Here is a 12,995-nt window from a genome sequence, read left to right on the forward strand (position 1 = left end):
GTGATGAATGAAACAGTGTGTTAATCTTATTATAATGTACTGAGTGACTAAGAGCTATAATAAGACCTATAATAAGAGCTGCACCATAACAGAAAAATATGCAGCATTCATTAATTTGACACTCATTTTTTACTACCTTTCGTCTTTTATTTATTTATTTATTATTTATTTATTTATTTATTTTGGTGGGGTGTGATAATATTTCATACTTTGTTTTTCATACATTTTTAGACTTTTCTGCTTTCCTGTCAAATTTCTGACACTTTTTGGTAATTTAATGGACATATGATCAATTTCTTTCTCTCCTTCCTTTTTTTGACACTATTTTTTTTATATGAATTTGTTTCCTATCAAAATTTCTTACTTTTTTTTTAATTTGTGTACATGTAGGATTTCTTCTATTGATTAATTGATTTTGGACATTTTATAGTTGCCTTTTAAATGTTTTTTGCCTTTAAAAAAAATAATAAATTCTGAGTTTTTGGCAATTTTGTGTACATTTTATGATAATTTTCAGGATTTCTTTTGTTTTTGTACATTTTATAGTTATTTTTGAATTTTTTAACTTTTCTCCCTTTTTAAAAATGTATTTCCTTTTTTTTTTTTTTTTTGGGCAATTCCAACACGTTATGATAATTGTCTGCCTCCTTTTGATTTGGGACATTTTGTGGTTACTTTTTGAACATTTTCTTTTCTGTCTTTAAATAAATAAATGAAATAAATTCAATTATCTAACATTTTTTGCAATTTCATGAACATTTTATGGTAAATTTTTGCTTTTCCTCTTCCTTTTTGTACATTTAATGGTCACTTTTTTGACACTTTTAGGTCAGTTTTAAAACTTTTTCATCTACCGTTCATCTATCTTTTTCTGATCGTTTAAAATTTTAAATAAAAAAACTGTTAGAGCAACCCTGGTCCAAGGTGTGCCGACGTTCTTGGCTAAAGTCAGCTGCGATAGGCTTCAACTGACTTGTGAATCTAATGAAGAAAAGGCGGTGTGGTTTAGCTTAAGCGTTTTTTTGCCGTTTTAGCTGCAATGTGGTTAAGGCTATTGCAGGCTCACTGTTGATTAAATGAAGTGATTTAAAGAGCACAAAAAATGTTTCAAATGCAATCAGATCGCTGATGTATTCTTCCCCCTGGCTCCTTTCATTAGCCGAGTACATAAACCCACGCAGTCACTGGCTGATTGGTGATAAACACTCTTGTTATCATGCCGTGTATTGTATTGTTGAAGTGACACCATACGCTTTTAATGTCACTCCCGCCGCATTAACCCACCGGCACTGGATTCCGGCACAATGGCGTTGGTACATGACCTTTTTTCTATATTAACGGGTACATCTTGTGCGAATGTATTTGTATGCATACCGTCCCTATTGCTCAGCGTGAAATATTCACCGGTACAAGCCCCGTTATGGCTGCTCGAAGTGAGCCTAATAGAGAAACTGATCTAGTTTGCAGGGCCTCCAGAGCCTGTGATTGTGAGCACATTTGTCCTTGACGACAGTCAAGCCTTCAAGTGAGAGAACATTGCCCCCTGCTGATGCCACAACACACTGGAGAAAGCAACATCAATTGACATGAAAGATGATTCTGATTTCTTACCATCCATCTTGAGTATACTGCTCAAAAAGACTTTGAACCATAGAATTCCACTAATAGGGACCACTGTTATTAAGCTAAGTTTAATTGGTCAAAGTGCAAGTCAAGTCAAACATTTTCTTCACAATATGTACTATTTTCCCCCAAGATGCAAAATCCACCTGTTTTTATCCATCTTACGGGGCGGCCATTTTGCCACTGGCTGAAAATGACATCAGTGCCTCAGGGCTTATGCTGCATTCGAGGAAGGTCGGATTTATTTTACTTAGTTCCGACCTGAAAGCGTTCGAGTCAAAAGTAAACAACCAAAGTGGCGATAGATGATAATTTTTTGTTTGTTTTGGTCCTCAAAACACATTTTGACCTCCAGCAAGCTTGCCTTCTCACAATTTTGCTTTATTTATGTATTTAATCTTATTTTATAAGCATTTCATACAGTTCAGTAGTTCACTGTATAATTTCATGTGGGGAGATAGCGGCATACTGTCACGTACGTTGTGTTGTGTGAAGTTATGTCGAGTATTTATTGACTGAAAATGACATCATAGTGCCTAAGGCTTAGGCACTATGATGTCATTTTTAGTCTACAGCAAGTGGCAGTACCAGACAAAATGGCCGCCCTCTGAGATGGATGAAAACAGGTTGATTCTTTCAATTTATATTGCACAAACAAACCCAATATTGCTCAGAATACTGTTTTTAGACTACTGGGTCCGCTTCGAACGTATTGTAAAGACATTTTTGTACTTGACTTCCACTTTCAGTCTTTTACTTAAACAAATGTGATTGACTTGAAATTTCTCAAATTAGAGCTGGAATGAACTCTATTGGCCGCGACCCTTGTGAGGAATAAGCGGTCAAGAAAATGGATGGATGGATGGATGAACTCTATTGGTCTGCCTATAGTCGTAACTTTTTTTTTTTTTTTTCATTTTTCCCCAAGTGTAACAGCCATAAAACATACATTTTTCCACACCAGTGTTCACGCCTCATGCAACAAAATAAATCTAGACGTGATGAATGAGAGGTAAATTGCTTGGCAAGCGGAAGAAAAATTTAGTATTCCGACCGCAGTCTCTGCGTCCAATTGATGATCATCTGTATTCACAAAGTCCTCCGTGTCAGACCAAAGCCTTCAATTAGCAGACAATTCCATTCCAATTCAATGCATGGCTGTTTACATTCTCCGCAAAGCACAAGAACGCGTGTTTTGTTTTTGTTGTAATCACATTCAGTGACACGACATAAGGCCTTATGACCCTGAGATTTTAAAAAAGAGAAAAATGAAACACAAGCGCTTCTTTGATCCGCAGGCGTCACGCTGGCAAGGATGCGTACGAGCCACAGCAGGACGCATGTCCCCCTCGCCGGGCGTTCCGACGCTGATTGAATTTTGTCCCCCTATAATCTTCAAAACAATAACATCATCCCCCACTAATTTGGTGTAGCAGAACTGACACATTAGTCCTGCTAAGCTATGATAATATTAGCTCTGTGTGGGCACCATGTTATTATTATTATGTGAGGAATTCTCTTTTTTTTCTGGTCATAATAAAGCATCAGCAGTAGGGCCACATCTCAAACTGAGACGCTAAGGAGCATTCCGTGGCTATTGTGTGTTGAATTTCATACCGGGTGACTATTATTAGTAATTCACTGCAGTAGTTGGGGAGGGGGGGTCGGCAGGGGTTATAAAGGAATATATTTTTCCCCAGCAGAAAGCAGGCCAGTGGGTGTGCAATTTTCATGAAAAGGAGTTAAAGGCCAGTGGACTCTCGCCTTCACTCAACCCAAGAGTCTTGCTGGGTCACACCGACAGTCGGTGGGATGACCTGCTGTAGACAGCCACATGGCAGCAAAAATCAATATTTACACAAAGCACTGCATTCAGGATATAAATAAGTAAATACTAAGAAAATGACTTCTCTACAGTATGTCCCTTTAGGAAACTGCCAAGTAAGCTGGAGTCCGTCCGATTGACCGTCTAGCTCAGGGGCATCCAAACTTTTTCCTGCAAGGGCCGTTTAGATAAAAATGGAAAAATGCATAGGCCGCTTTGAAATTCTTCGAATTTAATTCATTTAGTAAGTTCAAATAAACACTGTATCTCAAACGTCACTAAACTCTTTTCTGTTTTTATTTATTTCATTACAGGTAGCATTCGGACAGATGTGAGGCCGTGACTGGATGTTACCTGAGGCCTCAACCCGTGATGTCATTTTGACAGCAAGTTGCAAAATGCGCTTTTAGAGTTATTAATTGTACATGGAAAAATAATGACGTTATCAAATTCATGATAGAAAAAATATTAACTTTTTTTTACTGCTGAAAATTTGAACATTAGTAAAGTATTCATTTAAATTAAACCCACAACTTCACAGCACCTCACCAAACATGTCCAATTAACATGAAATTTATCACCACACCAACCGTCCTTTGAGTTATAACATTTCGTTAGTCAAGGTTAGATAATTTAATAATTTTGCACTGCTATTGTTAAGCAACAAATTTACTGCTTAAAAAAAAGTTAATTAACTTCAGAGGTCAAGCCTCATCTTAAAATTAAAAGTTAAAAATTCTATTTGTTGTCATGTACGTGAGTTGACTTTAAAATGCCGCATAGAGGTGGGCGGGGCTGTATTGAAACACAGGAAGTTAGAATCTGATCACTCCACCAATCAGGTTTGATCTTACTGCAACGTCGTAGCTAAACAATTTACTGTACATGCAGCAAGGCCGACCAACGTCTCGAAAGACGTCGCAGCAAATTTAGAATTTTGACGTTTAATATGGCGTTTCTGTTTTCATACGTCCTTCACCATTGACACAAAAATGCTCGTCACGCGCGCGAGTCACTTTAAATTCCATTCAGTTAACGTGAGCCACTTGTAGTGGTGCTGGCTAGCGTTAGCAAGGTGTCAGATGTAGCCGAGTTAGTCATCCGGTGGATTTTAATGGGAGCGCTAGCATTTAAAGTTACTAAAGCGGGGATTTTTATTCACATGATGGATATGTTGCTCGATAAATAACAATCACGCGGTAATTGTCTGACAGAGTAACCGACGTTCTCCGGCGTGTTTATTTCCTTCAGCTTCTTTCCGTGATTGAAACTCTGGCGTTAGCTTAGCTTCAACCGCAAGTCGGCCACCAAGCTGGACAAAACATTGGATTTAGTCGGCTTTAAGTCGAGCGCGACAGGTTCGCTGACCCCTCAGAAGAAAATGAAGAAGAGGAAGGAGCTCAACGCCCTCATCGGACTCGGGGACAGCAAGAGAAAGAAGGCGAAGAAGGGCTCCGGTCACCGGCTCCTCCGAACCGAGCCGCCGGATTCGGAGTCGGAGTCTAGCTCGGAGGACGACGAGTTCAACGACATGAGCAGCGGAGCGAGCTTTGGCAAGTGAGTGCTCACTTTGTGGCAAATTTGGGAATAAGATCATGTTTGATTTTGTTGCAACATTTAGCATACTGGACAACACGGACTCCCATGTTATAGAATCTGTGTAAACAGTCCTTTCACAAGCATATTACCACATGACAGCACCAAAAAAAAAATAATTTAAATATGTGTGACACATTTTTTAGAATATTAAAATGGTTTTACAGAAAAGTTATACATAATTTTTGCAGTTAAGAGTGAACTCAGATTAAACAAAATAATAATTTTAAAAAAAAGTATCGTTCGCATTTATTGGGCAAGGATTTTACATTACCATTGATGTGCTCTGCATAAACGACGTCTTATTTTAATCTCTCAATTCAATTTTGTTAGCCATCTGTTTTGTTTTTGTTTTTTTAGGTTTTTTTTTGGGTTTTTTTTTTTTTTGAGTAAACGGGAAAAATATATTAAAATCAGACGATGATCTGTATTTGTTAATGCCATATTACTTAACCCAACAAGTGACATATTATGAGAAAACAGTTGCAATATTTTGAGAAATAAGTTGTCATTTTTAATTATAAAGTAGTGCTGTATAAGAGTTGTGTGAATGATTTTGTAATTTTATGAAAAGAGCATTCGCCATTTTCCAAGATAAAGCTGTAATGTATTTACTAGAAAAATACAATTGATAAGAGAATAACAAGGAATTGTCTACATATTTGACCGTTAACAATATGTACAACATAGGTGTGGTTTTACAAGGACCAATTTTAAATTACACAATTTCACAATACTAAAGTGGGGATTTAAAGGTGAAGTCTGAAGTTTTGACTGTTTCTGTTTGTGAACAAACTGTTTGTTTGTAAACAAACAATTCAAAATGGACCCCTCCCATGGCTCAACCCACACAACCTCAAAATATGTGTGCAAAATATTAATGTTTGACTGCCAAAAATGGCTAAAGAAGTAAAGTATCCCTTTAAGAAGAATGAACACAAAATTATATGATACAAAACATGACGGAATATTGTGATATTCAACGATAAAATCATTGGTAATTTATTAATTAAATGCATGATCATTTTTTAACTTCAAAAAATGTTTGTTTCTTAAATTCATTTAGAATATTAAACGAATCAAGTAGTAGTTTTATGAAATATTGTGTGGTTATTATAAGAATAAAGGTGAGAGAAAGCTGCCAAATCTTATTAGACTAAGTGTAAATTATAAAAGCATAAACTTAAATCTTACTTTTATACGTTTACATCAAATTTTGTAAATTGTAGTATTTTATGTCATTTCTACTTATAACAATCTATTGTGCACTTCAGTGGCCCTCTAGTACTTTGTAGTTTATGGAGCTTTGAAGACGTAATGAAAACGAACAATCCCCATGGCGTAACAAACCTCTGAAAATATCTTCCCCATGAATAATTAAAGATGCGTAGCAGTGTTTCTAATGCTGCCGCTTTTGTCTGCTCACAGGCGCCGTTACAGTCAATGCTGCACTGTGTGCTACCCGTTGTTTCTCTTCATCATACTCGCCGCCTGTGTCATGGCCTGCGCTGGACTCATATGGATGCAGATTGCCTTGAAGGAAGATCTGGACTCGATGAAGGAACAACTGCGCAGGAGTGAGAGCCACTGGCACGCAGCTGCTGTTGTGTTGTGATGCTCATGGAGAACGTTGAACCCCTTTAACACTGCTGTGATGTATGTCATTTCACAGTGGAATCCAGCCAAAAGGCGTCTTCAAGTGAAATACCAAAACTAAGCGAGGACCTGAAAAACAAGGACAGGGAGCTTGATGACATTGAGAATGGAGACAAAGGGTTGGGCAAACTGTGGTTCAATCTCACAGCCATCAATAGAAAGGTGAGCTGTCATCTTGACATTGTCCAACGACAAGTAAGAACAGTTACACGCACACATTTTTTTTTTTTCAGTAAAGTGAAAATAGTTACCCATCCCTTATAATAGCAATAAAAGAGGAGGTATTATGAATTCACATTTGAAAAGATGTCATTGCCATCTTGCAGATCACTTTGTTGGACTCTGCCGTAAACCACTTAAAGGCCAATTTGAAATCGGCCTCCGATTTAATCAGTCTGCCCACGACAGTGGAAGAACTTCAAAAGGTAAGAGTTTACAAAATACATGTTTTCATTGTTGGTGTTTATTTGACGGATGTTTTTTTTCCTTGGATTTCAGAGCGTGGCTACGATCGGAAGCACACTAACAAGTGTTCAACACGACGTGAAGACCATGCAGACTGCGCTTGAAACTCAGAAGAATTCGGACGGTTCTAAGGAAACAATGGTAAATTTGTACACAAATTGGGTTTTCATTTAACAATATCATGTTACTTGTAGTCGAGCTCTGGAGAATTTACTGGTGTACCTAATGAATTGTCCGGTGACTTCATTTCCTTAACACCTCTGCAAGAAGCAACTGTATTTTGAAGTTGAGACAAAATGGATGCCACTCCTAGCCCAGCCAATTAAAGAACGACTAATGGAATAGTGAAAAAGTTATAATTCAGTTTAGTTAAAACAGTAGCATCCAAACTTCGGCCTGGGGGCCATTTACGGCCCACCATCCATTTTTCAGGGGCCTGTGACATACTAAACATGGCATTTGACACAGTTAAAATTAAGATATTTTTTTTTCTCAAATGGTCTAAGTAAGAAGTGTGTTGAAAAAATTAGGTGCTATTATTACAAATAACTGCGATTGGCTGGCAACCAGTTCAGGGTGTACCCCTACTGCTGCCCATAGCCAGCTGAGATAGGCTCCAGCACCCCCGCGACCCTTGTGAGGAAAAAGCGGTTCAGAAAATGGATGGATGGGTGGATTACAAATAAATTGGTTTATATATACTGTAGCATTTTTCTAAATATGCAAAAACACTTTTTTTTTAGGACTAAACAATTTCTCTTCATAACATTACGTGATCCTTGCGTTCTTCTGACTTTCTGTATGTGGCACTCAAATGAAAAAGTTTGGACACGAGTTAAAGCAAAAGGAATCATACCCCTAGAGCAAAAAATAATAACACAAAAAAGTTAGAATTTTGTGTTATTGAAGGTTTTATGATTTAAAGAAATCACAAATTATTTTTTTCTCATAATTTTATGATTTATCATATTTAAAAATGACAGATAAAAATGTAATAATTTTACAAGACTATGACGTATTTCAAAAGAAAATGTGATTTTATGAGAAGGAGCTCTGTTATGATAAAGTGGCAAGATGAGAGTAAGTAAATAAGCATAATGACTTTTTGTGTGAAAACGCCATCATTTTGCAAACTTATTATTTAATTTCCTGAGAATAAACATCTATTACAAGGGAGAGAATGCTGTAATTTCACAAGATTCAAATATTAACATTGAAAAAAAATGATTAAGTTGCAAATGATTTTCTGAGTGTGGTCTGCACCATGTGAAGCATCTGCTCTACTTGTCATTCCTCAGCTGCTGTCCTCCTTCTGCCTATTAATCTTTTAATAACGAGGGCTTGCACATGACCGAGATGTCAGCAGATCGACTTTGTACGTGGCTGCAATCCAAACCAAAATGCTGCCAATGTTTATTTATGTATCACAATATTCTTATGCCACATGCATAATGTGCCTTTGGTGCAGTTTCCATTGCAGAAGACGCCAGGTTAAGACCGGGCTCGTTTCACTGCGCCATCATGCTCGTGTTTTCATTAATAATACATGGAACAAGTGCCAGTCTATTTTGGGAGGTTACTTTCCGAGTAAAAAAAAAAAAGTAGGTCAACATTTGAGAAAACTCCAAAATTTTGCATGACATAGATGATGAAAACACTTTTTTTTTTTTTTTTTTTTTGTATCACAGCCTCAATAGTAATCATTTAGTCGTTTGACGCAGCTCTTAAATAATTTATGACATTGGGGACTGTGAGATTGTATTTGTTTTTGGGCTTTATCTTGTGAATATAAGTCACTTGGCAGCCAACAAGGTATGAAGCAGACTTGGAATGTGTTCACTGTTCCTGTTTTGTCCGATTGAAACAAACAATGGAGACTTGGCGCGTATGGGAAGATGCTGGCCTAGTTTCAGATTGATCTTTTGACACTTCATTTCTTGTGGTAGTTCTATGTGGAGCGCAGGCCTCTCCGCCTTGGCCAAAATACTCAAAACGTTGATTCCTCACGCCAAGCTTAGCTGTAGAGCTTAATTTAAGAGCCAAATTACAAATGCTGTTCCTTCTCGAGCCAGTTTGCTTCTCTTTACGTTTTCGGAACCTCCTGTGGTCTTGCAGAAAAATAGCCGTATAGTAACAGTATACGTGTGTTTGTTGTGACAGGACATAAGTGACCTGAGGAAAGTGGTGAGCGAGGCCAACCAGACGGAGGCCAAACACCACACGTGGAGCGATGAGCAGATCCACATGCTCCTGTCCAGCGTCGTCGAGCTCCAGCACAGAGTGTCGTCTTTGGAGAATGGCTCCAAACAAAACGTCAGATTTTTTTCTTTGTGCACTCTGAAGGGCATGATGCCACTGCTGATTTTGTTTTTTGTTTTGTTTTTTATAATTCAATGTACTTGTTCGTATTTCAATTTTTTTTTTATTTGGGAAAAAAAAAAAGTTTGAATATCCGACTAAGTTTGAGGTTATACAACCTTAGAGGTTGTTTTGTATTTTATGTTATGTTTTTGAGCCCACAATATATGTTTACAAGATTCAAAAAACTTAAAAAAAACTGCCCATGCTAAGATATTTCAAATTATTCTTTTTTTTCCCCCTTATTTCTCCAGCTGCAAGACACAGAATTTCAACCCTCCAACAGCAGCGGGACTCAAACGACGGAGAAGATGAGCGAGAGCCAAACAAGCAAACCAGGTGCTGCGTTGTCACTGCGGAATAAAACTGCTCGATGATTTTTACCTATCTTACCATACATTTTTATATTGATAGACAACACCAAGCCAATTCCTGATCCACAGACTAGCAGACTCCTTCCCCCGAACCGCTCCAAGAGAGATACCGACATCAAATGCCAAAAGATGCGATTCCTTCCTGGTGTCACTTTAAAAGGTGTGTAAAACGACGACAAACGCAGTAGCTCGCTGTAATCCAGGAACCAAGTTTGAAAGTTTAATTAGCATTTACCCAAAATACTTAAAGTAGAAGTCAGCCTTAAACATTTGTTGACAATATGTTATATGTGACTAGGGCTGTGTTTAAAATATTGATATATCGATATCGTATCGATACGCCTTTTCATAACCCAATATCAATACATAAAACCATTTAATATATCAATAATAATTGTTTTTAAAGTATATTTCTGTTTCTGTTTTGCAACAATTAGCATTAGAATATAGCTAAATTTAATCAATTTTCACTAATCTATTTAGAATTGTGAGTAATTTAGCTCTTTTTTTTTCCAACATGGCCTTGGTTGATCTCCTTTGCTCTGCTACCACCTGCTGGCCGTTTGTGTAATAACTACCATTTCTGCAACCGTTGTTTGCTGTTGAGAGGCTGCAAAGCCTTCTGTATGCTCTAGCATAAAAAAAAAAAAAAAAAAAAAATACGTCTTTGGGACACTTCAAACAAAACAAAAACAAAACAAAAAAACGTATTTACAAGTTATTGGGAGTAAATGAGTTAATGAATTCCTCAACTGAATCGAAAATCGTTGTGAATCAAATCTGGCCCTTGTGAATCGAATCGAATCGTTTCTGGAAATCTGAATCAATACCCAGCCCTATATATGACATGTTTGTTCATATTACATTTGTGTAATATGAGTTATGAAGCAAAATCCAACCATATTTATCCATCTCAAAGGCGGCCATTTTGCCACTTGCTGTCAACTGAAGATGACATCACAGGTGCTCAGGACTCAGGAAACGACCAATCACAGCTCACCTGTTTCCTGAAGCTGAGCTGTGATTGGTTGTTACCTGAGCAACTGTGATGTCATTGTCATTTGACACCAAGTGGCAAAACGGACACCCCTAATGTGGATAAAAAATGGCTGGATTTTGTTTCATCCAGTAACTCATATTCCACTAACACAATATTAACCAGAATACCATATTTAGACCAGTGGGACTGCATAGAACATATTGTCAATGAAAAAGGGTTGTGTTGACTTCCTCTTTAAGAATGCAAATGAGATGCAAAACCTGCATTTTGGGGGGAAAAAAAAATATATATATATTAGGGGTGTGAATTGCCTAGTACCTGACGATTCGATTCGTATCACGATTCGATTCGATACCGATTAATCCCGATACGAATTTATAAGTCGATTGCTGCGATTTTTTTTCATTCAAATTTAGAAAATACTAATCAGTAAGCTTGTAGAGTGTAAGATTTATATGAAAATGTATTATTTATTTATCTGAAATTTCAGTCTTATCGAGGTTGTAATTTGTTTCATGTTTGAACAGCATTGAAATAAAATATTAAGGCTTAATGTTCCGTTCATATAACATTCTTCCATGCTTAAGATGTGAATCCTAAAAAAAAATTTAAAAAATCGATTTTGCCGATTATTGAATCGATTCGAGAATCGCGCGATGTAGTATCGCGATATATCGCCGAATCGATTTTTTTTTAACACCCCTAATATATATATGTGTGTGTGTATGTGTGTCTTTGTGCACAAGATCTGAAAGAAATCTTCGCGGACACTGGCGATGCAGCGGGCCTGTCGTACGAAGAGCTGTGGAGGAAACTCGGGCAACTGGCCCCGAAAGCTCGCGCCCTGAGGTGTTTCGACAGCGACGGCGACGAGAGGTACTCCCTGACGGAGCTGAGAGCCGCTTTTGGGTTGTGAGCGAGTCACCCACAGACAGCAGTGAACAGTATTGAAGGAAGCCCAGCGGGGTCTGGCGCACGCTCTCTGTAATTGCTGCACTTTTTTTTTTTTGTGCGTGTGAACTGATTGTCATCTTCCATTTCTGTCCGATTCAGCACAACCTCCTTGAGCTCTGATTCATTCAGCTACAGAATGTCCCACTTAGAAGTGTCATTCACACCATCAATCGTTGCGCTCTCACCTGGTACAAACGTGAAATGTATTTATAGACTTTTATGAATGTTTACAAACTTGACTACTAGAAGCCGATTCTTCCAGCCTGTTTGTTTTTAGCCACTTTTCCTATCTTAACTGAAACACTCGATTGATCCGAATCCTGGTCAGTCAATATATTTAATGTATCCGGATATCTTGATTATATTTTTTCTCTTCTTTGTTTTTTTCCCTATAAAACAAGATTTGAAGGGCTATGTTCACTTGGAAACACTAAGAATTTATGTAGCAATAATAAAGAGGCATAGCATGCAGTAGAGCAGGGGTGGGCAACCAACAGCATGTGGGTCAAACATACCATATACCCAGGAATGCTTAGCATATATTATCATAAATATTTCTTTGATTATTGTATCATTAAGGTATGGATCATGAATGACTTGATAAAATAGAAAAAAAGGTTCCCCACCCCTGAGATGCACCAAGCTCAATGCGTAACAGGTAGTACAAGCACTGACATCACTCGTTTCAAAGACGCATTTTATGGGCAGCATAATTGTGCATTAAAAAAAAAAAAAAATCTCATTTCATTTTGTTCAAGGTGTGTCGGATGACTTCTTAGAATTCTCATCTTAAAACTTGTATATTTTAAGTTGTGCTATCCAAGTTGCTTATGTAAAATGTACACATTTATTTATGACAATTGTCAACTATGACGCGGACAATTTGCTGGGAATGCAATGGCCGGGGGCCACTATGAAACGTGTTGGTATAGATCGGGGTGGGGAACCGTCAGCCTATTAACCCACAAATGCTCACCACATATTTATTTGATCATGTTTTATAAGTGTACCATTTATTAAGTATGGCCCTTGGAGGACTGGTTCCCCATCTCTGATGTAAACGCTGCTACTATGCGATTGTGTTTTTGTGTGAACATCAATGAATAAACAGTTTAAAAAAAAATTGATTGTGGTCTTTGATTTT

At 37.5% G+C, this 12,995-nt stretch overlaps 1 protein-coding gene across 1 annotated transcript; it reads left to right on the plus strand.

Moving 5' to 3' along the window:
* Positions 1 to 4,265: 4,265 nt before the first annotated feature.
* On the plus strand, positions 4,266 to 12,968 carry efcab14 (EF-hand calcium binding domain 14). The gene is made up of 9 exons (XM_077519043.1): positions 4,266 to 5,005; positions 6,473 to 6,621; positions 6,717 to 6,862; positions 7,027 to 7,125; positions 7,199 to 7,306; positions 9,326 to 9,478; positions 9,778 to 9,862; positions 9,938 to 10,057; positions 11,644 to 12,968. The coding sequence occupies exons 1-9, from the start codon at positions 4,830 to 4,832 to the stop codon at positions 11,811 to 11,813; spliced, it is 1,206 nt and encodes a 401-aa protein (XP_077375169.1). The 5' UTR covers positions 4,266 to 4,829; the 3' UTR covers positions 11,814 to 12,968.
* The last annotated feature ends 27 nt before the right edge of the window (positions 12,969 to 12,995 follow it).

The sequence above is a fragment of the Festucalex cinctus genome, chromosome 1, assembly GCF_051991245.1.
Source record: "Festucalex cinctus isolate MCC-2025b chromosome 1, RoL_Fcin_1.0, whole genome shotgun sequence".
NCBI lineage: Eukaryota > Metazoa > Chordata > Actinopteri > Syngnathiformes > Syngnathidae > Festucalex > Festucalex cinctus.